This window comes from Hemicordylus capensis, chromosome 1 (genome assembly GCF_027244095.1).
Source record: "Hemicordylus capensis ecotype Gifberg chromosome 1, rHemCap1.1.pri, whole genome shotgun sequence".
Lineage (NCBI taxonomy): Eukaryota > Metazoa > Chordata > Lepidosauria > Squamata > Cordylidae > Hemicordylus > Hemicordylus capensis.
Genome location: NC_069657.1, coordinates 430,378,970 through 430,402,913, shown reverse-complemented (window position 1 = coordinate 430,402,913; position 23,944 = coordinate 430,378,970). Strand labels below are relative to the sequence as shown.

Sequence of the window (23,944 nt, the reverse complement as noted above, 5' to 3'; positions counted from 1 at the left end):
ACTTTTTCTGAATTAAACTGAGAGGCACATTGCATGTGTAAGAGTAAGAATTACCTGCTCTTAGAGCTGCCCACTCCCCATGTTTTTGCATGAGTCACTCTCCTGGGCAGGCCACCTGATATAAAGAAATCCCACAGCCACAATATGTGCAGAGACACAACAGGCAGCCTCCTTTAAGGAAGCTGTAATTCTGTTGTGCTTCTGTAGATGGAGTGACAGATTATTCCAATCACACCTGCTGCAGAAGGGCAGCAATATTATGTGCTTCCAGTAGAGACAGATTGGAAGGCTCCAAAATGAGAACATTGACTCATCCAAAGTCTCACAAGAACCCTCTGCTGTGGTGAGTACTTTGGGCTCATGAGGGCCTCTCGTTATTTAATTAATTTATTCATTGCAATGCTCTAGAGGCAACAACCACCTTATTCATCATTTATTTATCTGAAATACATTCAACAAATGTTCACAAAGCGGTTAACATAGCCTTGTTAACCTATATCCAGAAGCAATTTGTCAAATGCTAGGCAGGAGGGAAATCACAGGAACATGGGAACTTGCCTTATACAGAGTCATACCTTTGGTCCATCTAGCTCCCTATTGTCAACACTGACTGGCAGAGAGCCTTCAGGGTTTCCCAGCCCTACCAGGAGATGCCAGGGATTCGCATCATCCTGCAAAATCTGCACTGGATTTAGGCCAGAAGAAGTCATATTTTTTAAAATTTCTCTTACCAGAGTCGGCATCATGGACATCCGGGAGTGTGAGATACATGCTGTTATGCTTCTTGACTGACGGCGCCTCAGTCTGACTGCTTTCTTTCTCAGAATCGCTGCAAGGGAACGACAGCAGCAACAATGTGATAGATGGTTTTTTATGGAGAGCACAGGGCATTCGGCCTGCCAGGGAGCATCAATCTGAACCAATTGCCACCAGCTCTGATAGCAGAAACAACTGTGGACATGAGATAGCAGCTGGCAGAATACACGGATGGCGGGGTGGGGTGGGGAGGATTTATGTCAAAGAGCTGGGAACTGCTTGCATCACTAGTCACACCACTTGACCATTTGGGCAAAGCAAACTGGCAAGCCAAGGGTGCTGGTGGTGATGGATGCACTCTTAGGAATCTGGCACATTTCAGTAATGTTTTTTTTTTTTTTACACCTGATGAACATCTGGCTCTTTGCTCCTTTCCTAGTGGAATCAGAGTAAAGATGTCTTGAAAGTGGTCCTGAATCAGAGACAGAAATGGAGAATTATTTCTTTTCTTCCAGGTTCTAAAAATAATGGTTATATCGTAGAAACTAACACAGGGGCCTTTGAGATAGTCTGCCACAGTTAGTGGCTGCCAACTGCAATTTCAGAGAAGGAGGAAGAGGAGGAGGTGGCAGCAGCTATTTATTATTTTTTATTATAAGAAAAAATTGTATACAGGCAAACCTTGTTACATGTGGAACCCATATCTGCGGTTTTGCGCATTCGCGGGTGTCTAATTGACAGCCTTTTTCATTATCTGTGGATACAAAAGGGCTAAAACCCATGTTTCTGCAGTTGCTAGAGGGCTGGAAGTGACCGTGGAGGTCACTTCCAGCTGCCATTATGTAAGGAGGAGCCATTTTGTGGCTCATTTCTTTTTCTAAAATGATTTCCCCCCATGGTTTTAGGGGCATTTTGAGGATTCAGAGGGCATTTCTGGGCACATGTTGACCATGTTGAGTACAGTATACTAAAGAATTTCAATGATTTTTGCCTGTTTTCACTTTTTTTCATGATTTTTAACCATTTCTGTCCATTCTAGAACCTAACCTCTCCCATTTCCCATAGGCATGATACCTCGTTACTTGCGGTTTTGTTACTCATGGTAGTAGGTAAGGAACAGAACCCCCACAAATAATGAGGTATGCCTGTACTGCTTTCCAGTATATTAGAAAACCGTTTATAATGTTCTAACATAAAAAGATCCTACACATTTTAAAACCAGCAATGAAAAACCAATTAAAAGTGTCTCACAAAAACGACGGAATAAAACATATTTACGACTCAGCTGTTGAAGGCACACTGAAAAAGCAATATCAACTTGCCTCTGGGAAGGCAAAGGAGAGGGGATAATATGAACCTCCTAAGGGGAGGGGGCAGAATTTGAAACCTCTGGAGTTGCAACAAAAAAGGCCCTATTCCTCATGGAACTCAATCTAGCTTGCACGTATGATAGAACCTTCATCAGGGTCTCATTTGTAGGTCTTTTTAAATGCTCAGGGTGTGTGTGTGTGTGTGTGTGTGTGTGTGTGTGTGTGTGTCTGTGTGCGTGTGCATATAGGAGGAAATGTTCCCTGAAATAAAGAGAGCCTAGGCCATTTAGAGTTTTTATAATTCAAGATGTTCAGTTGGGCCCATAAATAAACTGGCAGCCAGTGCAATTCTCTTAAGGAAGCTGATTTACGAAAATGCTGGTTTGATACTGTAAAGAGGGGAGTGGCACCACCAGTGTTCTCTCTAATTTTGTTCATCTGTGTACGGAATGAGTTTTGTTCTGGGCAGCAGTATCAAGGCAGTATGTGTGCACCTGCATTCAGAGTGGGGCCAACCCGATTCAACCTGAGCGGGATCTAAAATTAACTGAGTGGACATCAAAAAACTTCTGAGCACACACACATGTGCTCACCTTAGATATATGGATAAAGTTTAGCAATATGGATAAAGGTGATCCAGTTGACACAGTATACCTGGACTTCCAAAAAGCTTTTGACAAAGTTCCCCACCAAAGGCTCTTTAGTAAACTTAGCAGTCTTGGGATAAGAGGACAGGTTCATGTGTTGATTGGTAACTGGTTAATGGATAGGAAAAGGAGGGTAGGAATAAATGGACATAAGAACATAAGAACAGCCCTGCTGGACGAGGCCCAAGGCCCATCAAGTCCAGCATCCTGTTTCACACAGTGGTCTGCCTTATTCATAAACGATCTAGAAGTTGGGGAAACCAGTGAAGTAGCCAAATTTGCAGATGACACTGAACTATTTAGAGTAGTGAAATACAAAACAGATTGTGAGGAACTACCAAAAGGATATCTCCAAATTGGGTGAGTGGGCGACCAAATGGCAAATGCATTTTAATGTAGGCAAATGTAAAGTGATGCATATTGGGGCAACCCCTCCGCCCACTTCACTTATACACTGATGGGGTCTGGTAAGTCAGTGACTGAACAGGAGTGAGATCTTGGCATCATTGTGGACAGCTCATTGAAAGTGTCAACTCAGTGCATGGCAACTGTGAAAAAGACAAATTCCATGCTAGGGATCACTAGGAAGGGGATTGAAAATAAAACCGGCTAATATTATAATACCCTTATACAAATCTATGGTGCAGCCACATCTGGAGTACTGTGTACAGTTCTGGTCACCAAACGAGCCAGTGGCAACTGTAACCGGATCTCTCCAGAAGATCGACTTATGAGGTAAGGCTACATCATCTGGGGCTTTTTAGTTTGGAAAAGAAGAGACTACGGCGAGACATGATAGAGGTGTCTAAAATTATGCATGAAGTAGAGAGAGCAGAGAGAGAGAAATGTTTCTCCCTCTTGCACAAAATTAGAACCAGGGGACATCCCACAAAACAGAAGTCCTGCAGGGCTTTTCTTATATTCTTATATGCAATAATGGAAGTTTCCAAATCATCTTCAAGGACCGCCCCAGGTAGAGTACACTGCAGTAATCTAATTTGCAAGTTCCGGAAGTGGCAGTGGACATGTCTCTACCATTCAACTGAATTTCTATTTGTATCTGGAAAATACAAAGGAAAGGAAAGAGAAGAAGAGAACAATCAGCAGCAAGGTGGATGGACTTGATTATGACACCACTGAGAGACCTTAAAGGCCAAGTTGAAGACAGACCATCCTGGAGATCATCTATCTGTGTGGTCGCTACAAGTCGACACCTACTTGAAGGCACTTAATCAATCAATCAAATCTGGAAAATGTTAGAGAATTCCCAATCTGTGTACAGCTGTGATCTGAAAACACTTATGGATGTTGTCGTCAAATTATTACTGAAGGTTTAAATTAGACACATCACAAATAGTTATTTTTAAATTTAGTTTTCATTTGTTCTTTTTTTCTTTGCAAAAGGTGGCACGACTGACAACAAAAAAGGTCATGACTTGAGATAAGAAGAAGCAGCTGCTGCCATCATGCCAGGTGTTGGCATTTAGCCAGGAAAATGTGTTGCAAAGCCATTCACTAAGTGCACCTGTAAGGAGTCCTGGCATCACTACCTGGCTGCAGCTCACCTGGAGAAGAGGGTTTTCACTCCCAGAGCCAATTAAGAGAGCCAGTAGTGCAGCAGATAATGGCTGACATATAGAGTCAGGATGCAGCGGTGTCGTAAGAGGGAAGCCTGCCAGAACTTCCCAACAGCAGTGGGCAACTGGCTATTTTTCATACCCTCCCCTTCCCAAGGAAGCTCTCTGTGCCACCCCTGAAAAGATTTCACTGAGGGGTGTGCTTCCCATACTACACTGGTGTAGTTAGCTGGGAAGTTCTGTTAGGCTGCTCTCTCACTGTGCATCCATGCACTGTATGTCAGCCAGAGTCTCTGACTAGGAAGGCCGATATTTTCATCCCTGCTTCTCTCTCCACACCCCTGCCACCACTGTTCTTTCTTTCTTAGCCTAGCTTATCTCACAGGGGCAACCCCCATCCAACCTGAGGTCCTTGGAAGAAAGGAAGAATAGAGACATGTGAAGAAGACATCAATTAAATGTGTGTGTCAAGCAGGAGGAAATTAGCAACTGTTTCGTCACTGTGCATGCACAGGTGATACTTCCGGCCACTTCCGGCCAAGAACAGGGGAAGGGGCGGCAGGGAGATATGCTGCTGCCCCATGGATTACCCTAAAAATGGAGCACCAGCAAGGGAAAAGCGGTGGGAGGGTTAAGTGCACCCTCCCCCGCCCTTAAAGAGCCACCCCCTGGCATCGAACCTTTGAGTCGGTGCCACCTTTGAACTGGTTCAGAGGCCTTTAGAATGGCCTCTGGACCGGTTCGTGCACAAAGAATGTTTGCCTAGCCCAGAGTTCTCAAACTGGGTTCCCAGGTGTTGGACTACAACTCCCATCATCCCCAGCCACAGTGGCCAAACTGGTGTCAGTTTGGCCACTGTGGCTGAGGATGATGGGAGTTGTAGTCCAACACCTGGGAACCCAGTTTGAGAACTCTGGGCTAGGCAAACATTCTTTGGTAGGGCATTCCGCCATGGGTAGGGCATTCCACAATGGGGCCACCGCAGAAAATACCTTGTCCCATATGTTCACTTGCTGTACTGCATAGTGTAGCACACAGAGCAGGGCCTTAGCAAAGTACCTGATAAATCCGCCTGTTTCTTAGAGGAGATTTCATTTAGAGGTGATTTCACATTAGCTCTAATGTGTAGTACAGCCTTGATTTCCAATCTGCATGGCTATAGTATAGGTAACAACAACCATTACCAACGATAATGCAAAGGCATTATCGCATGTGAGATGGGGTGGTGATGATGGGATGGCAGTCCTGCCTCCAGGAGTGGGGCAGATTGTCCCTTTCAGAGCTAGGATTCTGAACTTGCTGTTCTACATACAAAGCTTGGATGCAGCCAGCATTAATTGCCAGGCTCCGGTTCTTTTGGAGTTGGCTGGTTACATGAGACTACCTCCTTGTTTCCAACTAGTATAAAGTAACACCACTCAGTATGCTTGCTGCTGGATGCCTAGTTGTTTCTACAGATCTTAGGCCTCTTACCCGGCACCTATATATAGCTTTAGGCAGGGATCCTGGACCCACTTACACATGCTTGTAAATCTCATTGACCTCTATAGGATTTACAAGCATTTAAGTGGGTGCAGAATTGTAACCTTAGATGCTAAACTTTTTTGCAGTCCTTTTGTTGTTGTTGTTAATAAATCGCCAGAGATGACCTTTAACCTCAAAAGTGCTGCTCTTGCTCAGTAAGCCTTGCAAACTTCATCCACAAAAGTTGTTAGCCCACAAAAATGTTTACTAACCTCCTGGCCCAAATATACCTATGCTAACATTTTCTGGCCTTAAAGAAAACACACACACCACACACACACACACACACACACACTTCCCCCCTTGCTTGATTACCTGGAAGCAAGGCTAGTTCCAGGTTTCTTGAAGGTCCAGGATAAGACCTACCGTGTGTGTGTGTCCATGTTTCCTGCAGAGCAAGACTGGGGCCTGGTTCACACAATAGTTTGAATCTAGTTTTAATGTGGGTTAACAACATTAGCATGATTGCGTGTACCCACAACAAGGTGGAAATCCCAGATTCATTTTGGGTGTTCACACAATCACACTAACACCATTAACCTGCATTAAACCTAGATCCAAACCCTTTGACCCAAGGGGTACTAGGGAAGCACTGACCTCAGAACCTCCTTCTAACGGAGAGACACTCTCATCCCCACCAGAACCCAGAGAAAGGTGACAGCACCAAGTTCAGCTGGAACTACAACACCGTAGGCATGCCCTCTCTCCTGCTGTTACTCCCCTGCAACTGGGGCTAGGTGCTGAGGAACCAGAGGAAGGGCGGAGGGCAGTGTCTGCTGGCTACCATTTAAGTCCTGTCTTCTCCTGGCTATCTTGATACCTTGTACCAAACAGCCATGTTCCAGTCTGGTAACTTTCCAGGATTACCCAAAAACTGGTCGCTCCAGTGCTCTGTAAATGCCTACTCTCAGAGTCCACATCTGACCATCTGGGAGCAGTCTCAGTGGTGAGTGGGTGTACAGCCAAATATCTGGCCTTGCGGAGGGAACAGGACACCAGCCTAGAGATTGCTGCTCCTCCTCCGGTGTCTCCAGACACCCATCTGAGAAGCGTTGTAGCCAGGCTGCAGCATGCCAGGATTTGCTGCCTCTCGATCTGTCAGGGCTGCTGCTGAACAGCTGACCTTGGACTCGCTCCTAGTCTTTGAATCTTCTATCCCCCATTAGGGATGGGGAGCAGCAGTGACAGTAACAATGGTGACACTGATGATGGTACCATCTCTGCTGTCATCGCCTCAGAGCAGCTGGCTGACGGGCTTTCAAGGAATTAGCAGGAGCTGGTGGCTTGTCTGCCTTCTACACTGAAAAAGACTGAGAGCCACCAGCCATTCTGTATGGGCTGATGGGTACCTACTAGGGCAATGTACTACCTGTATAGCCCTATTCACGTATTGAGGCGATTCTCATGACTGCCAAAAAGCGGGCTAAGGAGAGAGCCTAGCCTGCTTTTTGGCGGCCGTGTGCTACAACGGGGCCGCGCAGCTCCCGGCAGCAAACCCTGCTAATTCCCCCTCCCCTTAGCCCAGGTTAGTGGAGCGAGCGCTCCGCTAACCCGGGTTTTTTGTTCGTGTGTTGCCATGGCACAGCTCCATGCCATGGCAACACATGAGGAGACACCCAGCTGGGGGTCTCTCCAGGATGCCCTGCGCACTCACCATAACGCGATTATGTGCCACCGCGCATGCGCCATAATGGAGCCGGCAGTGGTGTGGGTGGCCGATCCGGCCACTCAGGGCTTCCTGCTTGCTTGTCTGTGGGGAGAGTCGGCTAAGCCTGCTCTCCCCGCAAACCTCTTCCCGGCGAGTCTCACTGATTGTGAGACTCACCTCATTGTGTCTGATGCGCATACAATTTGTGTACAGTGCAAACAAGTACAGATCTGCATGCACATACAATTATACACATGTTATGCTAATTGCAGGTACAGCAGTCTACTTCCTAGCTGTACCCTGCATTTCAGGGGGCTGGTACTCAGGTTCACTTCTAAAATATATCAGCGCCTTTTGGGCTGCTGACAGCCATTAAAACAATAGAGGCTGGGGAAGGAGTGGCCCAGCCTCTAAGAGTTTTCACAATGAACCGTGCTGCTCACAGGGTGCATTGTGGGATTGCTGGAAGCCGGCTTAACTTCCCTGGCCTCCAGATTGTTGTGCCACTCGCCGCAGGGCAATTGTAAGGTGGGCCAGTGGGCACCCACTGAGAAGAAGCAGGCGGTCGTGTGTGGGAAGGTAGGTGTGACACTACCTCCACCCCACTTCCCCGGTTGCAGTGGTTGTGTGAATGACCTTAATGTCCGAATAGGGCTTATGAAAGCTAGCCTATCCTAGCCTTCTCTCTATTAATTTTTTCTGTGTGCTGGGAACCTTTTTTGGTATGAAACAGCATTCAAATACATGAGCTCCTACAAATCATGTGAGCTCCAACCAGAAGTGGTACAGCCCAGACAACAGGTTTACCACCTCTGTTAACATGAAATGCAACTCCTTGTCAAGGAACACTCACCTGTTCTGTGAAAAAGTATACAGCGTCTGCCACTGATGCAACATGTGTCTACAGGTCACTAATGCCTCTTCCGGTCCTATATGTACCAATTCCAACTTTACTTTGGTGAAGAGTAAACTGCAGAATGAAAAAGAAAGAAACAAAACCACCACTTGGTTTTAGCAGATATTCTACTGTTAAAGAGGTAATGTAAATTTAGATAAGAAAGTATATACTGTATTGCATATATGTTCATATATGTCCCCCAGTGACTAACTTGTCTTGTTTACTTCTATGGTGCTTAGTCATGACTAACTTAAGTTTAGATCCTGCCCAAAGTTTTCCCCCCATATCTTCAAAATTTCTGGAAACTAAACAACTCTAACTTGCCCCACTGATTAAAAGAAGGTTTATGTGCAACTTGCTGCATCTGGATTGGGGCCTGTGGATAGTGTGTCATTAAAATCAACAGGCCATTAGGCGCAAAGACTAGAGACTACTGTATACCCTAAATAGGCAAATCCATGGGAGCTCTTCTCTGCCTCTCATCATCATCACAATCTGTTTATATTCACCATGGGAAAGCATTGTTAGGTGAACATGCAATGTTCAAATATATTCACGTAGGTAGTTCTCTTTCAAGAGTTCAACAGAATCTATTGCATTGTTTACAGATTCAATACCTTATTTTAGCACCCACATAGGAAGATCCAAAATAGGCACAAAACAGAGGAAGCTGTGATGTCAATTGTCTTCCGGACTTACATTGAATGACATGGGTCTTAAGCTTTTAATTGATAGATACACGTCAATGCACTTTCTGAATGGAAGGATCTATGTCTATTTTGGTGATGAAGCATGTATTTCAAAGAATGTTTCTAGATAATGAGTGTCTCAAAGTGAATGATCATCTATATATTTAATTCTCCTGGGTGTGCCTTTCGAACATGCATCCCGGCAGCCCAGCTGATTGGCTGGGCTGCGGGGGCGCCTGATTGGGTAAGGCGCACCCAGGAGAACAGCGGCGGCGGGCCAGGCAGTGGGCGGCCATAGTGCCGAGGCGGCGGGCCTGACCGGGTGGGGTGAGGCGAGGTGGCGGCGGCGGGCCCGGGCAGAGCCACGGGCCTCTGCCGACGGTGGGCCTGGGCAAGAGGGTGGGGGAGAGGATGCCGGCCGCAGAGACCAGCAAGGAGCAGCAACGGCAACGGCGGGTGTGGGGGAGAGAGGTAGCCGGCCCCAGAGAGCACACAAATGCTCTGTGCGGGGTCGGCTTATGTTTATAATAATTCTTATTTTCCACAAATCTATATATTTAATCCTCCTGGGTGTGCCTTTAGAATGTGTGTCCTGGTGCCCAGCTGATTGGCTGGGCAGCCAAGGCACCTGATAGGCTGAGGTGCACCCAGGAGGATTGGTCGTTGCAGTGGCCAGGCTGTCACGGGTGAGCGGGAGGAGGTGGCGGTGGCAAAGCCCGGCCTGGCCGCTGGAGGCGGGAGTTAGTCTAAGACATGTACCTAGATTTCTACACACTGTCAATCTGCTTGAAAAGGCATGAATCTTGGTTCATCTAGAGAGCCTTTTCAGTAGAATAAAATATTTTTAAAAGAGCCATTTCATGAAAGAAATCCATATCCTTAGAGACAAGATAGCCTTTGCCAGATGTTGTGAAGATAACAAGATGCTGTCCAGGAAGAGTACTTTATAGCAGAATGGTTCTAATTAATTTATAAAGACTAAGCTCATGATAAAAGATGACTAGTTCCAGCTTCTTCCAGGAACTTCTAGAAGTTTCTATTTGCAAACTTATTCAAAAAGGAGATGACCTCTTTCTTCCAAATACAATTGATTAATTGCTATTGCTGAAGGAGGAGAAATTGTTTATTTCTCCTCCTCTGGGGCAAAATACAAAGTGCTAGTTATAACTTATAAAGCCATAAACAGCTTAGGCCCCGGGTATTTAAGAGATCATCTTCTTCACTATGACCCACACCGCTCATTGAGGTCATCGGAGGAGGTCCGTCTCCAGCTACCACCAACTCGTTTGGTGGCTACACAGAGATGGGCCCTCTCGGTCACTGCCCTGAGATTGTGGAATGCGTTCCCTGCTGAGATACGATCCTCCCCATCTCTGGCAATTTTTAAAAAACACCTGAAAACTCATCTTTTCACCCAAGCTTTCCCAGCTTTTTAAAACTGTCTGTTTTTAATTTTATGGCTGTTTTTAAATTGTTGCATTGTTTTAACTTTTATATGTGTTTTAATTGTTTTTATGTTAATCGCCCAGAGACGAAAGTTTGGGCGGTATAGAAGTTAAATAAATAAATACATACATACATACTCACTCAAGAAAAAGGGTATAAATATAGGGAGGCTTCATACATCAGGCTGAACCAGAGGTTTAATGGAGCAGACAGAGCTTCAGGAATGCACACATACCCTACTTCCAGTCTCAAGGAGCATATGCCAAAATTGGGAGTAGACCAGAGAGTAGAGATCCAAGATCGGAGCTCGTCTTGTGGTAGCAAGCATGAATTGTCCCATTGCCAAGCATGGCCCACCCTGGTTTGCATTTGAAAGGGATACTACATGTGAGCACTGTAAGATATTCTCCTTAGGGGATGGGGACATTCTGGAAAGAGCATCTGCATGCTTGCATGCAGAAGGTTCCAAGTTTCCTCCCTGGCATGTCCAAGATAGGGCTGAGAGAGACTCCTGCCTGTAACCTTGGAGAAGCCGCTGCCAGTCTGTGTAGACAATATAGATGGACCAATGGTCTACTAAGTATAAGGCAGCTTCCATGTGTTCCCATGGATCTCAGCATATTCTGCCCTAGTCTTTCTAAGATTTATTTGGAGATTCTAGGGACTTTAAGAGAAACTGGGATTTTCTGCATGTATTTTGCTGCTCAGCTATGGCTTCTCCCTTGACCAGTGGAGAAGGTCTTGCTCTGGAAGGCTCACCAGTGGTGATGTTATCTTTGTAAACAATGTTAATAAATACATTTAATTGGTCTAGCAGGATGAACTGTGCTCAGTGGGTAACCCACATGTTGTACTGGTTAAACTAATAGCAAGACTTCAGTGCAATCCTCCAGTGATTGAAATTAACAGTAAACCAGAATCCAGGATTGTATCTCAGTAATTTTGGATGGTCAAAGAACATCCTTTGTATTTTCATTATGGGAGGTATGCACAGGGAACTTGTATGGGAGGTATGCACAGGGTTCAGATGTGCATGTATGTGTCCTCTAGAGGTGCAAAATGTTGACGCACTACTGTATCCACTCATTACTGCTTATCATGAATTCTGAAGCTGTTCAAAGTATAGAAAGTGCCTGCTTGATCACTCAGTGCAGGCAGAGATTCTGATATAAAAGCTGTTTAAGTGGAGGAACAGAGACAGAACAAACCACAGCTTCAAGATCTTGGATGAGTAAACACCAAAATTGTTCATTTTGCCAACTGCTATAATGAATCTAGAGAAGTTTTGTAAATGCTAGCAGAATGTCACTACCATAAATCAAATGTTACAAGCATAGGATCCCGGAGGTTTCTGCATGAATGTTAGCTTTGTCAGCTGTAAACTAGGATCCAGTTCAACCTGTCAAGTAGAAATGCCCTATGTGTGATGTGGAAGCAAATACGCACATCCCCTCACCCTGAATACAGAATAATGTGTGATGCGGAACGTTTATGAATATGTATATGACTGATTCTCATGATTCTTTCATTGCGTGTTTTTGTTTGTTTGGGTGAAATCTTGAAATAGGTTGATTGATTGATTAAGTGCAGTAAAGTCGGTGTTGACTCTTAGCGACCACATAGATGATCTCCAGGATGATCTGTCTTCAACTTAGCCTTTAAGGTCTCTCAGTGGTGCATTCATTGCTGGCATAATTGAGTCTGTCCTCCTTGCTGCTGGTTGTCATCTTCTCTTTCCTTCAACCTTTCCCAGCAAGAACCCTAGCAGAGCTTGAATAGCATGCTCGTTAACGAACACCTTTTGGATTTTTAATTCCCTGTTTCTGGGACGGACTTCATTCAATGTTTTCTGTGGTTTTTTTTGAGGGTTCTGGAATAAAGTGTACTCACTCTTAATTATAATTACATGAAATTGTTTCCTCGGAGAGCGGAAGGTGAGGAGGGATAATTTTGGAAGGGCGGTATAAAAATCGAATGAATGAATGAATAATTTAGAAATACTGGTTCCACTGTACTCTGCCCGGGTGAGACCTCACTTAGAATACTGGCTGACATCCCAAATAATGCACGAGTGCAATCAACACATGCAAGGTCACATAGTTGTGCAGATGCTCAAAGTTGAGGAATCTCTTGTGGTCTTAGTTTACTTTGCTTGTGTCAACATTGCCCTTACGCAACAATCGCGGATGGATTTGTGCTACGTATATAAGCTGAAGAAGAGGTTTAACAGCAGGAGATGTGGCACTGATTACACAAGCGCAGCCTGTGCACCCAGGCAATACTAGACTGGAGTGCAGGCTCCCAACTGAGTGGAGCTAGCTAGCACAAGATCCTTGCACTGAGTGTTCTTCAGGAGTTTGCTGCCAGGTCACACTGACTGCCACTGGGCTGGGGCTTACCCGCACTCTTAGTACCCATGCATCCCCATTGAAGTCCTGTGATGGAAATTGTAATTTAAAAAATTCACCAGCTTCAAAATTCACCAGCTTCCTGCTAACTTTATCACATGCTTCACAGGAATATAGGAAGCTTCCTTCTACCAAGTCATATCATGAGTCCATCTAGCTCAGTATTGTCTATACAGACTGGCAGTAGCTTTTCCAAAGTTGTAGGCAGCGGTCTCTCTTAGCCCTATCTTGGAGATGCTAGCGAGGGAACTTGGAACCTTCTAAAAAGTACAGTGGTCCCTCGACTTACGAACTACTCAACATAAGTATTTTTCGAGTTACAAACGGCAGTTTTAGATCCGGTTTTAGATGCGGTTTTTTCTACTTACAAATTTTTAGATGGGGTTTCCTCGACTTACGAATTTTACATGCGGTTTCCTTGACTTGCCTGCCTGTTTACTGCCTGTTTATTCTTGAAAAGAAATGTTCCTGTGCAGTTTGCAAGCCTTACTGGGGGTCTGGGTCTTTTTTCTAGGCTCCGGAACGCATTAATCCGTTCCCAATGCATTCCTATGGGAAACCGCTTTTCGACTTACGAACTTTTCGACTTACAAATGTGCATTCGGAACGGATTAATTTCGTAAGTAGAGGGACCACTGTATGCAGATGCTCTTCCCAGAGCAACCCCATCCACTAAGGGGAATACCTTATAGTGTTCATACATGTAGTCTCCCATTCAATGCAAACCAGGGTTGACCCTGCTTAGCAAGGGGGACAATTCATGCTTGCTACCACAAGACCAGCTCTCCTTCACCACTTCATTGGTGCTCAATGAAATAATAGCCAATGGTTCCTTCCTCTGCACTGACATGGGCATCAAATCAATAAACTTACGCTAAAGTCACACTGCCCACTGGCTAATTCCTGTAAGGATAGTTTCCCAATCTGCCACCCTTTAGGCAGTAAAAATGGCATTACCAGCAGTGGTAAAAAAATTGCAACACCACTGCACACAACAATCCCTATACCCTGTGTGCCAATCTCATAAACAGCACCCAAAGAAATAGTCCAAATGACTCATCTTTTGGCAACTGGGGCATACTATGGAGCACTGATCATAGTCTTCTACTCTGTTTGCTTCTATTTCTTTGCATATTCCAGGTGTTCCCAACTTTGGGTCCCCAGATGTTATGCCCCCATAGCATTTGAGGAGTTCCCCCCTTCATTTTACTGAACTCCCTCCACCAAACCTAAAAGTCCCCATTTCGCTCCCAAAAGTAGCTTTTCTCATCCCCAGAAACTTTTAAGTGGGGAGTTGCTCCTCAAGCTTTCCCTCTGTCTGCATTCCTGGATGTTACTAAATTACAATTCCCATAATCCTCAGACACAATGGTCAAAGTTGTAGTCCAAAAATGTCTGAGGACCTAAGGTTGGAAACCCCTGGTATATATAAACAAGACTTTTATTTGATGATGATGATGTTGTTGGTGCTGTTTTCCAGCACCATCCATGTACATGATGCTTCACAACAGATGAGAGGACAGGTCTCTGCTTTGAAGGGTTCACAACTGACGGAGACAACAGAGGAAGGAGAGGCAAGCAGGAGTAAGCAGGGGAAGAATATGCAATTATTTCATGTTCACATACTTGGACTCAAAGTTAAGGTATGGGTACTAGGGGGGTTGTGCCAAAGCTTCCCCGGAAAAGGTGGGATTTGTGTTTGACATTCTTGTGTAATTCAGCTACCCTGATATGCCCCCATGTCTATTTTGTATTTGTCAATATTCTCTTGCAGCTTAGACAGGAACACTTACACAGTGTCAATTATCATATTTCACACTTCAAAACTTGCTGCTTTCACAAAGCCTCTCTTAAATCTTCTTTCTTATTGCATTATTCTTGAAAAATATAACTCAGGGTCAAAATGGAAGTAATGCAGAAGACCCATAATGCACTCCCCCGCCCCTTTTACTAAAAGCAGATGCATCCTCAACTTCCAGTTTTGATTATAGCAGCAGCTTGAGGGTGTGTCTGTGCATTGGGCTTGAAGTGGGGTGTGTGGCTTACATTTCTTGCATATCCAGCTGTTCCCTAAGAAACTGGTTGTCCAGAAATTGTAGTTGACGACCAGATTCCCCCTGACAATGCACCAGGAAAAGGACGCAAGATCATGTTGTTTCTTCCTGCCCTGGTGCATTCTAGGGTGGAACAGTGGAGGGAAAGGTGGTAATTTGAAACGTCTCTACTGTGGCTTCCTTCTGGACAGCCAATTTCTTCGGGAACAGCCAGATCTAAAAGAAAGAAAGCCCCCACCCTCCGATAATATTCAGTGCAATGACGACATGATGTAACATTGCATCTAATTGATGATTGATATCAGGGATACTTTTCACAGGAATCATTTCCAATAAAAAAAATCCTTTGATAGGGACTGTATTGAATTCAACTGGATTGTTCTGACGTGATGCGCAGCCTTATTAAACTCCTCCCCACCCCCCAGTACTGGTGCTTTGATCAAAATTTGCATCCTCCACTGTCACTGTATAGTAACGATAAAGAAAAAAAACATTCAGGAGATCTGATCATGGAACTTCTGTGTCACATCCAGTTGGTCTCATGTTAACATGAGCTGCATCACCCATTGAGATCATCTGGAGACATCCATCTGCAGCTGCCACCAGCTTGTCTGGTGGCCACACAGGGATGGGCCTTTTCTGTTGCTGCCCCGAGACTCTGGAATGCACTCCCTGCTGAGATAAGAGCCTCCCCATCTCTGACAATATTTTAAAAGTCCCTAAAGACTTCTATTTTCATCCAAGCTTTTTAAATTAATGGAGATTTTACACTGTTTTAAGGTTTTTCCTTTTGTGTTTTAACTTGTTTTATGTTGTCGTAAGCCGCCCTGAGAAGGAAGTTTGGAGCGGTATACAAATTTGATAGACATATAAATAAATATAAACCTGTGATCCTCAGGTGCATATTAGACTGTTTTGCTTGCAATTCTCTGAAATGCTTGTCTCTTCTACTTTTCTTCGCCTTCTCCAAGGGCTTAGGAGATGCGGTGTCAGAGGCTTACAGCCACTGCTAGTGCTGGTGCTGCATTCTGGAGCCCCTGGAGTGGCCCTGAAGCCCTTCGTGCTAGCTCAATGCAGCATCAACTGAAAGCTTTGACAAGAAGCTGTTAGATGTTGTAAAGGTTTTTCAGGACAAGCGAGGCCTTGGCCAGAATGCTGTTGCCACGCAAGGCCCTAGCTGCACTGCAGGAGGTAGGGCAGCAACCAGGACTAAGTTATAAATGCCATTTTAAAAAAATCCTACACATCCGGGCTTAAAATGGAATGTATTTCAGGCACAGACAGCCTTCTGTCAGATTGAATTTGGTTCCCTGAAAGATTGCCTCCTTCCACCCATGTCCTGCCATGACAGCATCATTCCACAGGGATAATGAAATTGTCACTCAGCAGCTGAAGAGTGGTTCAAAGCAGAAGACAAAACTTCCACAGGAAATGGATCCTTCCAACTAGTAGTGAAAATGATAGATTTCAGCTCAGAGCAGGAGTGGCTTGTACGGGTGGGGCGGGGCTGATGGTAAACAAGCCACCCTCCTCTTCCTGTCCAAGCCACTGCACTCTTCCTTATTTTGTCCGCTACCACAGCCCAGTCCAGACATTATGTTGTATGAGTGTACAGAGGTCTGCAGGGGCATAGCAAGGTTGGAGTGGGCCCAGAGATGAGATTGTAAAATCCACCCCCCCCCAAAAAAAGTCCAGGGCCTCCGCACACCCCAAGCCCTCAAGGATTTAAGTCAGCTATTTCAAAATAAGTATGCTGTCTGGAAATACATTTCATTGAATACATACACACACACACACACACACACACACACACTTTTCACAATATATAGTGATATACCTTGAGGCGGGTCTCACGAGCGGGCAGGGAGCCCGGGGCAGCCAGATCGGCCGTCCACACAATTGCTGGCCCCGTGACGGAGCCAGCGGGGGGTGGGGGAAGCGGGGGGCATGCGGCCCCCACAAGCCCCAGTATGCCCTGCGCGAGTGCGCAGGGCATACTGGGGAGACCCCCGAGCCGGGGGTCTACTCGTGAGTAGGTGCGGCGTGAAGCCACGCCATGGCTACTCACGAGCATAAAAAGCAGATTTGCTGGAGCGCTCGCTCTGCAAACCTGCTTTTTAGCAGGGTTTCTCGAGCGGGTTACCCGCTCAAGAACCACTGGGCTCAGCTGCGAGCCCGGTGGTTCTTATGACCAACAAAAATCGGGCTAGGCTCTCCTAGCCTGATTTTTCTTGGTCGTGAGAATCGCCCCTTTGATACCTTTATTTTATCAGCAAAAAGACATAGCAGGGAGCAAGAATTCAGAACAGGAAATACGCTGCTACCCTCTCTCTCCTCCTCCTCCTCTTCCACTATAACCCCAGCCTTCCAAAAAGCAGGAGTGACTTCAGTTTCAAGACCGTCCCATCCTTCCCATCCCATCCCCCACTTCAGATCCTGCTGCGAGAGAGGCGGGAGAAGAGCAGAGACTGTTGCAACTACAGCTTTACTCTTTCCTTGCTCTGAACATATACACACACACAGCCAAGCAGTGGCCTAGGCTGTGCTTTCACGCTTGCAAGCTCATCCGAAGCAAAATAACAACAACAACAACAACAACAACAATAATAAGGGAGAAAATAAAGGGGGAAATAAGGTGCTGAAGAGGAGGGTGTGTTCTTCCTTCTGAAGTGGCTACCGCTGCCTTTGCTACTGTTGTGGGATCACCAGGAGTAGTCCTTCTCCCCCCATCCCACCAGCCTCACTCCCAGAGCAATGCAGGGGGATCCCAGAGTGATGCACATGACTCTCCATTGCCGCTTCCGGGAGTGGGGGGAGAAGGACTATTCCTGGCTCACCCCCTGGCAGCGGCAATCTCTCTCCCAGAGCAGGGCCTGCCCTGCCGTTCGGCCCTGGCCGTGTCTCTTTGCAACTGCAAAGTGTGCACCTGAGCAGTGGAAAGAGCGTTGCTGTGATGACTGATCACTATGATGCTCTTTCCACTGTGCAGGTGCGCGCCTTGCAGTTGCGAAGAGACGCGGCCGGGGCCAAACGGCAGGGCAGGCCCTGCTCTGGGAGAGAGATTCCCGCTGCTGGGGGGGGGGCGTGGAGGGGAAAAGTTTTTTTTAAAAAAAATTACTGGGCTGGATGCGGGCAATGGGGAGTCATGTGACATGTCTCGGGGGGGCCTCGAGGCAGCAGGCCCCAAGACAACTGCCCCCCCTTGCCCAATAGTAGTTACGCCCATGGATGTCTATACACTTGTACGCAGAAAGGGCACCTATCTGTAAGCAGCAGATGTATTTTGCCCTTTAGAAAAGGAAAAGTGGGCAACATCCAGACTAAGCTCATCATGAAAATAAAATTCACGGGATAAGCTAATCATGACTAACCTGTCTCATTGATTTCAGGAGTGCTTAGTCATGCCTGACTAGTCTGGATCTTGCCCATTAAATTCAAGAGGAAATAATATTATTCAACTGACAACGTGATTAATTCATTATTGACCGCATGGGATATATGTAAGATCAAAATAACTCTCACTACTTTGAGAGATATCCCAACTGGATATCTCCAGTTGCCTCAATAATGAACGATGATGCACTTAATGAACGATGAAACATTTAATTTACATAGCTAGGTATTTTTGATTTATGGCAACAAAAAGTGCTGGGAAAGTAGATGAACTAGGAAACTGGAAACAAGATAAAATCTTATGATCAGATAGTAGCTCAATATAATTTTTTAGATTGTGAGCCCTTTGGGGACAGGGATCCATCTTATTTCTTTATTATTTCTCTGTGTAGACCGGGCCATTTTTGGAAGAGCAGTATAGAAATCAAATGAATGAATGAATGAATGAATGAATGAATGAATGAAGTGAACGCCCCTCTTGTCAATATTCAACATTTTATTGTCCAATAAATATAACATTTTAGAGGGCAGGGGGAATGAAATTTAACAGGTTAGCATCTGAGGCTAGAAAGAAAGTCCTTTCTAAATTATGTCATGCAAATTTAGAAGAAAATTTAGAAGGAAGAAATATAAGTTAAGTCAAAATGGATTTGCAAATTAAAATGACAGAAGATATTTAGTAAAGGATCATTGTTCTCAGTATCACTAGGATTTAGAGATTTGTTTTTTTTTTTTAATGGCCTAACGATGGCACAACTCCATGGAAGATCTGCAAGATATAACTCTGGTACAGAAGGATGTTGCTACTATCAAACACAGAAAGCTGATTCTATCTACATGTGGTGACAATTTTAGCCTACTTTCCAGTAGGCTTATGAGATCACCGGGTATTCTCTGTGTGTGCATGTGTGTGTCCATCCATCTGTGTGTATCCCCCCACCCATCAATTTCGCAGTGCCAGGACCAATATGAACCAAATCGCGTAGAGTTGTAGGGACACATAGGGACACCTCAACGGCGTAGTTTGTGATGACGTAATCCACCCTGATCCAAGATGGAGGACGCGTAAATGTTTGGACCGCAAGTGGGCTAACTTGTGAACCGCTTAACTGATTTGAACCAAATTTGCTACAGCTGTAGGGACACATAGGGGTGCCCAAATGGTGTGGTGTGTGATGATGTCATCTACTCCAATTCAAGATGGTGGCCATGTGAACATCTGAGGTGCAAACAGGCTAATTTGTGGACTGCTTAACCTATTTGAACCAAATTGGGTACAATTGCAGTGAGTGACACACACGGACACCTCAATGGCATAGTTTGTGACGATGTCATCCACACCGATTCAAGATGGTGGATGCATAAACTTTTGAGGCGGAGGTGCACTAACTTGAGGATTGACTAACCAAATTTGAACCAAATTGGGCACAGCTGTAGTGAGCGACACACAGGGATGCCTCAATGGTGCAGTTTGTAATGATGACATCCACCTTGATCCAAGATGGTGGACACCTGAATATTTGAGGCGCAAGAAATCTAACTTGTGGACCTTGATTTGCACCAAATTTAGTCCAGCTGTAGAGACAGAGAAAGTATGCTGATTAGTTCTTACTAGAAGAACTAATTTGATTGTCTGCAGGGAGACTGTGGAGCTCCTGGTCATCACACATGCGGTGCATTATAGGAGTTTCAGGGGCCTCCCAGCAGCAGCTGGCAATCATCTGGGTGGGCAATCCACCTGCCCAGCAAAGCAACAGAGATCGTTAGCGGGGGAGGTAAGTTTTTTGAGGCTTCTTCCCCTGCCCCTTCAAGAACCTCTCTCATAAGTACTTCTGTCCTCACAAGATTGGGCTTCAGATTATTGGACCTCATGCAGTCCCTTACGGATCCAAAGGACATCCCAAGTCCATTATCGAGCCCATGCTGTGGTTCAGCATTTCTACAGCATTGTCTGGATAAGATTAAAAAGAGAAGTAGCACTGGGTGTCAACAGCGTGCTGATGACACTGCATTCCAAATATCCAGAGGAACTCACCCAGTGGTTTCATGTAGATGTTAAGCAACATGAAAGACCAAACAGAGCTCTTTGAAACTACAGTTCCCCATCACCACCTTCTGAAGCTGAACATCGAGATAGGAACAGAACCATTGAAACACAGTGGGCCTCAGCCAGCCAGTCTAGAAGGACACCAGGTTTGATGAGATATAGGACATTATCCCTTAATCACAGGAAAACTTATTCTGGCTTTTGAGAGGTCTTGTTGGAGTCATGTCCAGTTCTGTGACCTTGTACAGTTATTCACACATTATATTCAATGATGCTCATATAGTGTAACGATGCTGATATAGTTGCACATTTCCTATCTCTATCCTGCATTTGAGGAGGCCTATACACAGATTCACTTTTTAAATGAATGTAGGTATAGTTATTTACACAAAAACATGAACATGTGAACAGACACACGAACAGCGTAATGACTGAATAGGGCTACAGTTTCATGCTTAGATTTCCAGATGTAAGGGGCAAAAACTGTTGAGAACCTGTGCATTATACTGAAGACCAAAGAGAGACAAGTTCAACTCCTTGCTCAGGGAGGAATCTTACTAGGTGACCACAGGCCAGTTACTTTCTCAGCCTAACCTACTTCATAGGATTGACAAATGGGGTAACTCCACATAAGTTGCCCTGAGCTCCTTGGAGGAAAGGCAGGATACAACTGTGTCTATAATAAGCACCTGCATTTTCAAACTGACTGGATCTTTTGCCAGAGCAACTCTATGTATGTTCACTCAATAGTAAGTCTCACCATGTTCTGTGGGCTTACTCCCAGCTAAGTGTGCATAGGGTTGCAGGCTTGATGGAGAAACAGGTGCCTCAAAAACACCTGACATTGCTTAACACCCAATTAATTAAATTGACATCTATAAAAAACTTTTAAACTGGCTGACATCCAGACTAATAAAGACTGAGGAGAAGCACCAATGCTCCTGAAGAATTCAACTAATTCGGTTCCACTACTCATGCAGTGGGGCAGAAAATTTCAAAACTCTCCCCTTCGCCTGGAAGTACTTTGTGCCTATGTCCCTGAGGGTTAAACAGACCACGGGGACATATTTTTTGGGTGACAAAGGGGGCTTCCGGAGCAAGGGGAGGTCACTGAAATTCCCACATACAAAGGATTGTTATATTATTATTTGTTTTAGTAAATATGCACTGGTCAATGACCCTAATAAAATCTTTATCTCTCTCACATGCACTAGCACATGGATAGTCTGGAACTCTTTGAAAGCACTGGTGCCACACTGGTGCTTCTCTCATTGCAATGGTGCTTTGTTAGTCTGGATGTCAGCCACTGACTGTCCCCAGCCCTCCATCTCAATGACAATATTAATTAGAAACCCGTTTAAAATTAGGAACAGCCATTTGACTGGAGTTTTGATGATTTAGAGGCTGAACGCCCCATTCCCTGTTCACCCTAATGCCGTGTGAATGGTTTAGGCTGTACTGAAAAAAAGAGCTCAATGTTACTTTGTCAGTCTGGGGCACGTAGAGAGTATATTATGGAGACGGAAGATCTGCACATAAAGAATAAAGTTTCTTTGTTAGAGACTGCCATGGTACTGTTCCAAGGTTCTTCATCATTGTTGGCTAGCAAAGGTGTGGACAATAATATCCTTTTTTCTTATCTGGCTACATGCCACTGATAGGAACTTCTGGGGTAAGGCCTTGCTCTGTGAACTGGCATGACAGTCTTTGCACCAAATTAATTTCCATTTGACCTTTTAACTATGAACGAACACTCCTAAATCTTTGGAGGTAGACTTATCATAGCCAAACACAGGCCTGAGTGCCAACAAAAATTCATCAAACTGGCAAAACAACAACAAAACCCCCATTAAAAATTAAGGTCTGGCTTCAAGACAAATTACATATTGCACACAATTGCAGGTGACCTAGCCCAATGTGTTTTGTTTTTACATAATGAAAGGAAGCTTCAGGAGGCTGCAATCCTGAGCAGAAATGTGGCAGGCAGGCAGTGCTTAACCCTTTCCTCACTGTTCATTCCCCCCTTAAAACTGTCTCCATTCTGCTTCCCTCCCTGAAAGGCTTCATGGAGGGAGAAGCAACCTGGTGGAGGATTTGGGGCTGAACAAGGGCAGGTGGGAGAGGATTAAGTTTCTCCTTCCCTCTTGCCACTCCTAATTGCAGTCTGCTTTTCATGAAGGACAAAGAAGGTTGCAGCTTCTTTACATGTATTTACATGTAGCGTATACTTTCCCCCCAGATGTCACTCCTAGCGAACAATTAACATCCATACGATACGTATCATATGTACATGGGAATTCTGCAGGCAATATATGTATGACATTTGCTTGATGACTCCAACAGCCAGAAATAGCATTGGAGGCAGAATCACTTCCTTATTTAAATGAATCCCTTGCTTCTCCAGTGGCAGAGGTGGCCCTGCCCAACACATTGAGGTGCCTGGAGTGAGCTGCTAAATACTACCTTGCCCCACAACCCCGGTGGGGGCCAGCCCCCTAATAAAAACCAACCCCTGCAAGCTTTGAAAGTGGCACGGGAGTGGGGAGGAGGTGTTACATGAGCAAAGAGGCCCCTTTTAAAGTGGTGACTCTCATATTTGACCGGGGGAGAGCTATTCTCCCTATCCAGCCCCAGCACAGTGTTTGCCCCCTCCAGTAGCTGTTGTGTTGTTATCAACCTTGCGTTCCTTTTTAGATTTTCAGTGCTTTACTCTCCCCCCCGCCTTTTAAAGTATAGAAAGAGGAGGAGGAGGAGGAGGAGGAGGAGGAGGAGGAGGAGGAGGAAAGGTTGTCAGCAACATCTTCTTCCCTCTTTATGCTTCGGGCAAGCTTTGCAAGGGATGTGAGAAGAGGCATTCCTTGCAAAGCTTGCAAGGATCAGTTCAGTCCCCAAGAGCTGCTCTGATGGCAGTGGCCGGGGGCATCTTGCCACCCTGGTGGCGCCTCATTAATCTGGTGCCTGAGGCAGCTGCCTTACCCTGCCTCATGAAAGGGCCACCTCTTTCCAGTGGCCAAGTCTTCAGAACACACTAGGCATTTGGAGCCACTGTGTGTGGGGGATGCTTGTCGTGTTCACCTATAAAATAGAGCTCTTACCTTGCTGCACTCAGCTGCCTTGAGCAGTTTTCCTTCTGTGGAGAAAACTTCTGGTATGTATGTATGTATTTATTTATCTATCAAATTTGTACACCAACCCAAACTTTCATTTCTGGGTGGTTTACAGCAATATAAAACAGGTTAAAAAACAGAAAATAAAAAACTTAAAACAATTTAAAACCAAAGTCAGATTAAAAAGCTTGGGTGAAGAGGTATGTCTTCAGGAGCTTTTTAAAAGTTGTCAGAGATGGGGAGGCTTGTAATTCAATAGAGAGCACATTCCACAGTCTCAGGGCAGCAATAGAAAAGGTCTGTCCCCATGTGGCCAACAGATGAGCCAGTGGCAACTGGAGACAAACCTCTCCGGATGATCTCAATGGGCGATGAGGTCATAATGAAGAAGTCGTCCTCTTACATACAAACAGCCTAAGCTGTTTAGAGCTTTATCGGTT

At 45.2% G+C, this 23,944-nt stretch overlaps 1 protein-coding gene across 5 annotated transcripts in view; it reads right to left on the bottom strand.

The window, feature by feature from the left end:
• TTC7A (tetratricopeptide repeat domain 7A) overlaps nt 1-23,944 on the bottom strand; it is a 291,532-nt gene that overhangs the window by 80,984 nt on the left and 186,604 nt on the right. For all 5 annotated transcript variants that reach the window (XM_053312732.1, XM_053312747.1, XM_053312738.1 and 2 more), the window contains 2 exons: nt 8,316-8,432; nt 732-829 (listed from right to left, as the gene is read on the bottom strand). In XM_053312732.1, the coding sequence (XP_053168707.1) occupies nt 732-829; nt 8,316-8,432 (215 nt within the window). The remainder of the gene's footprint in view (nt 1-731; nt 830-8,315; nt 8,433-23,944) is intronic.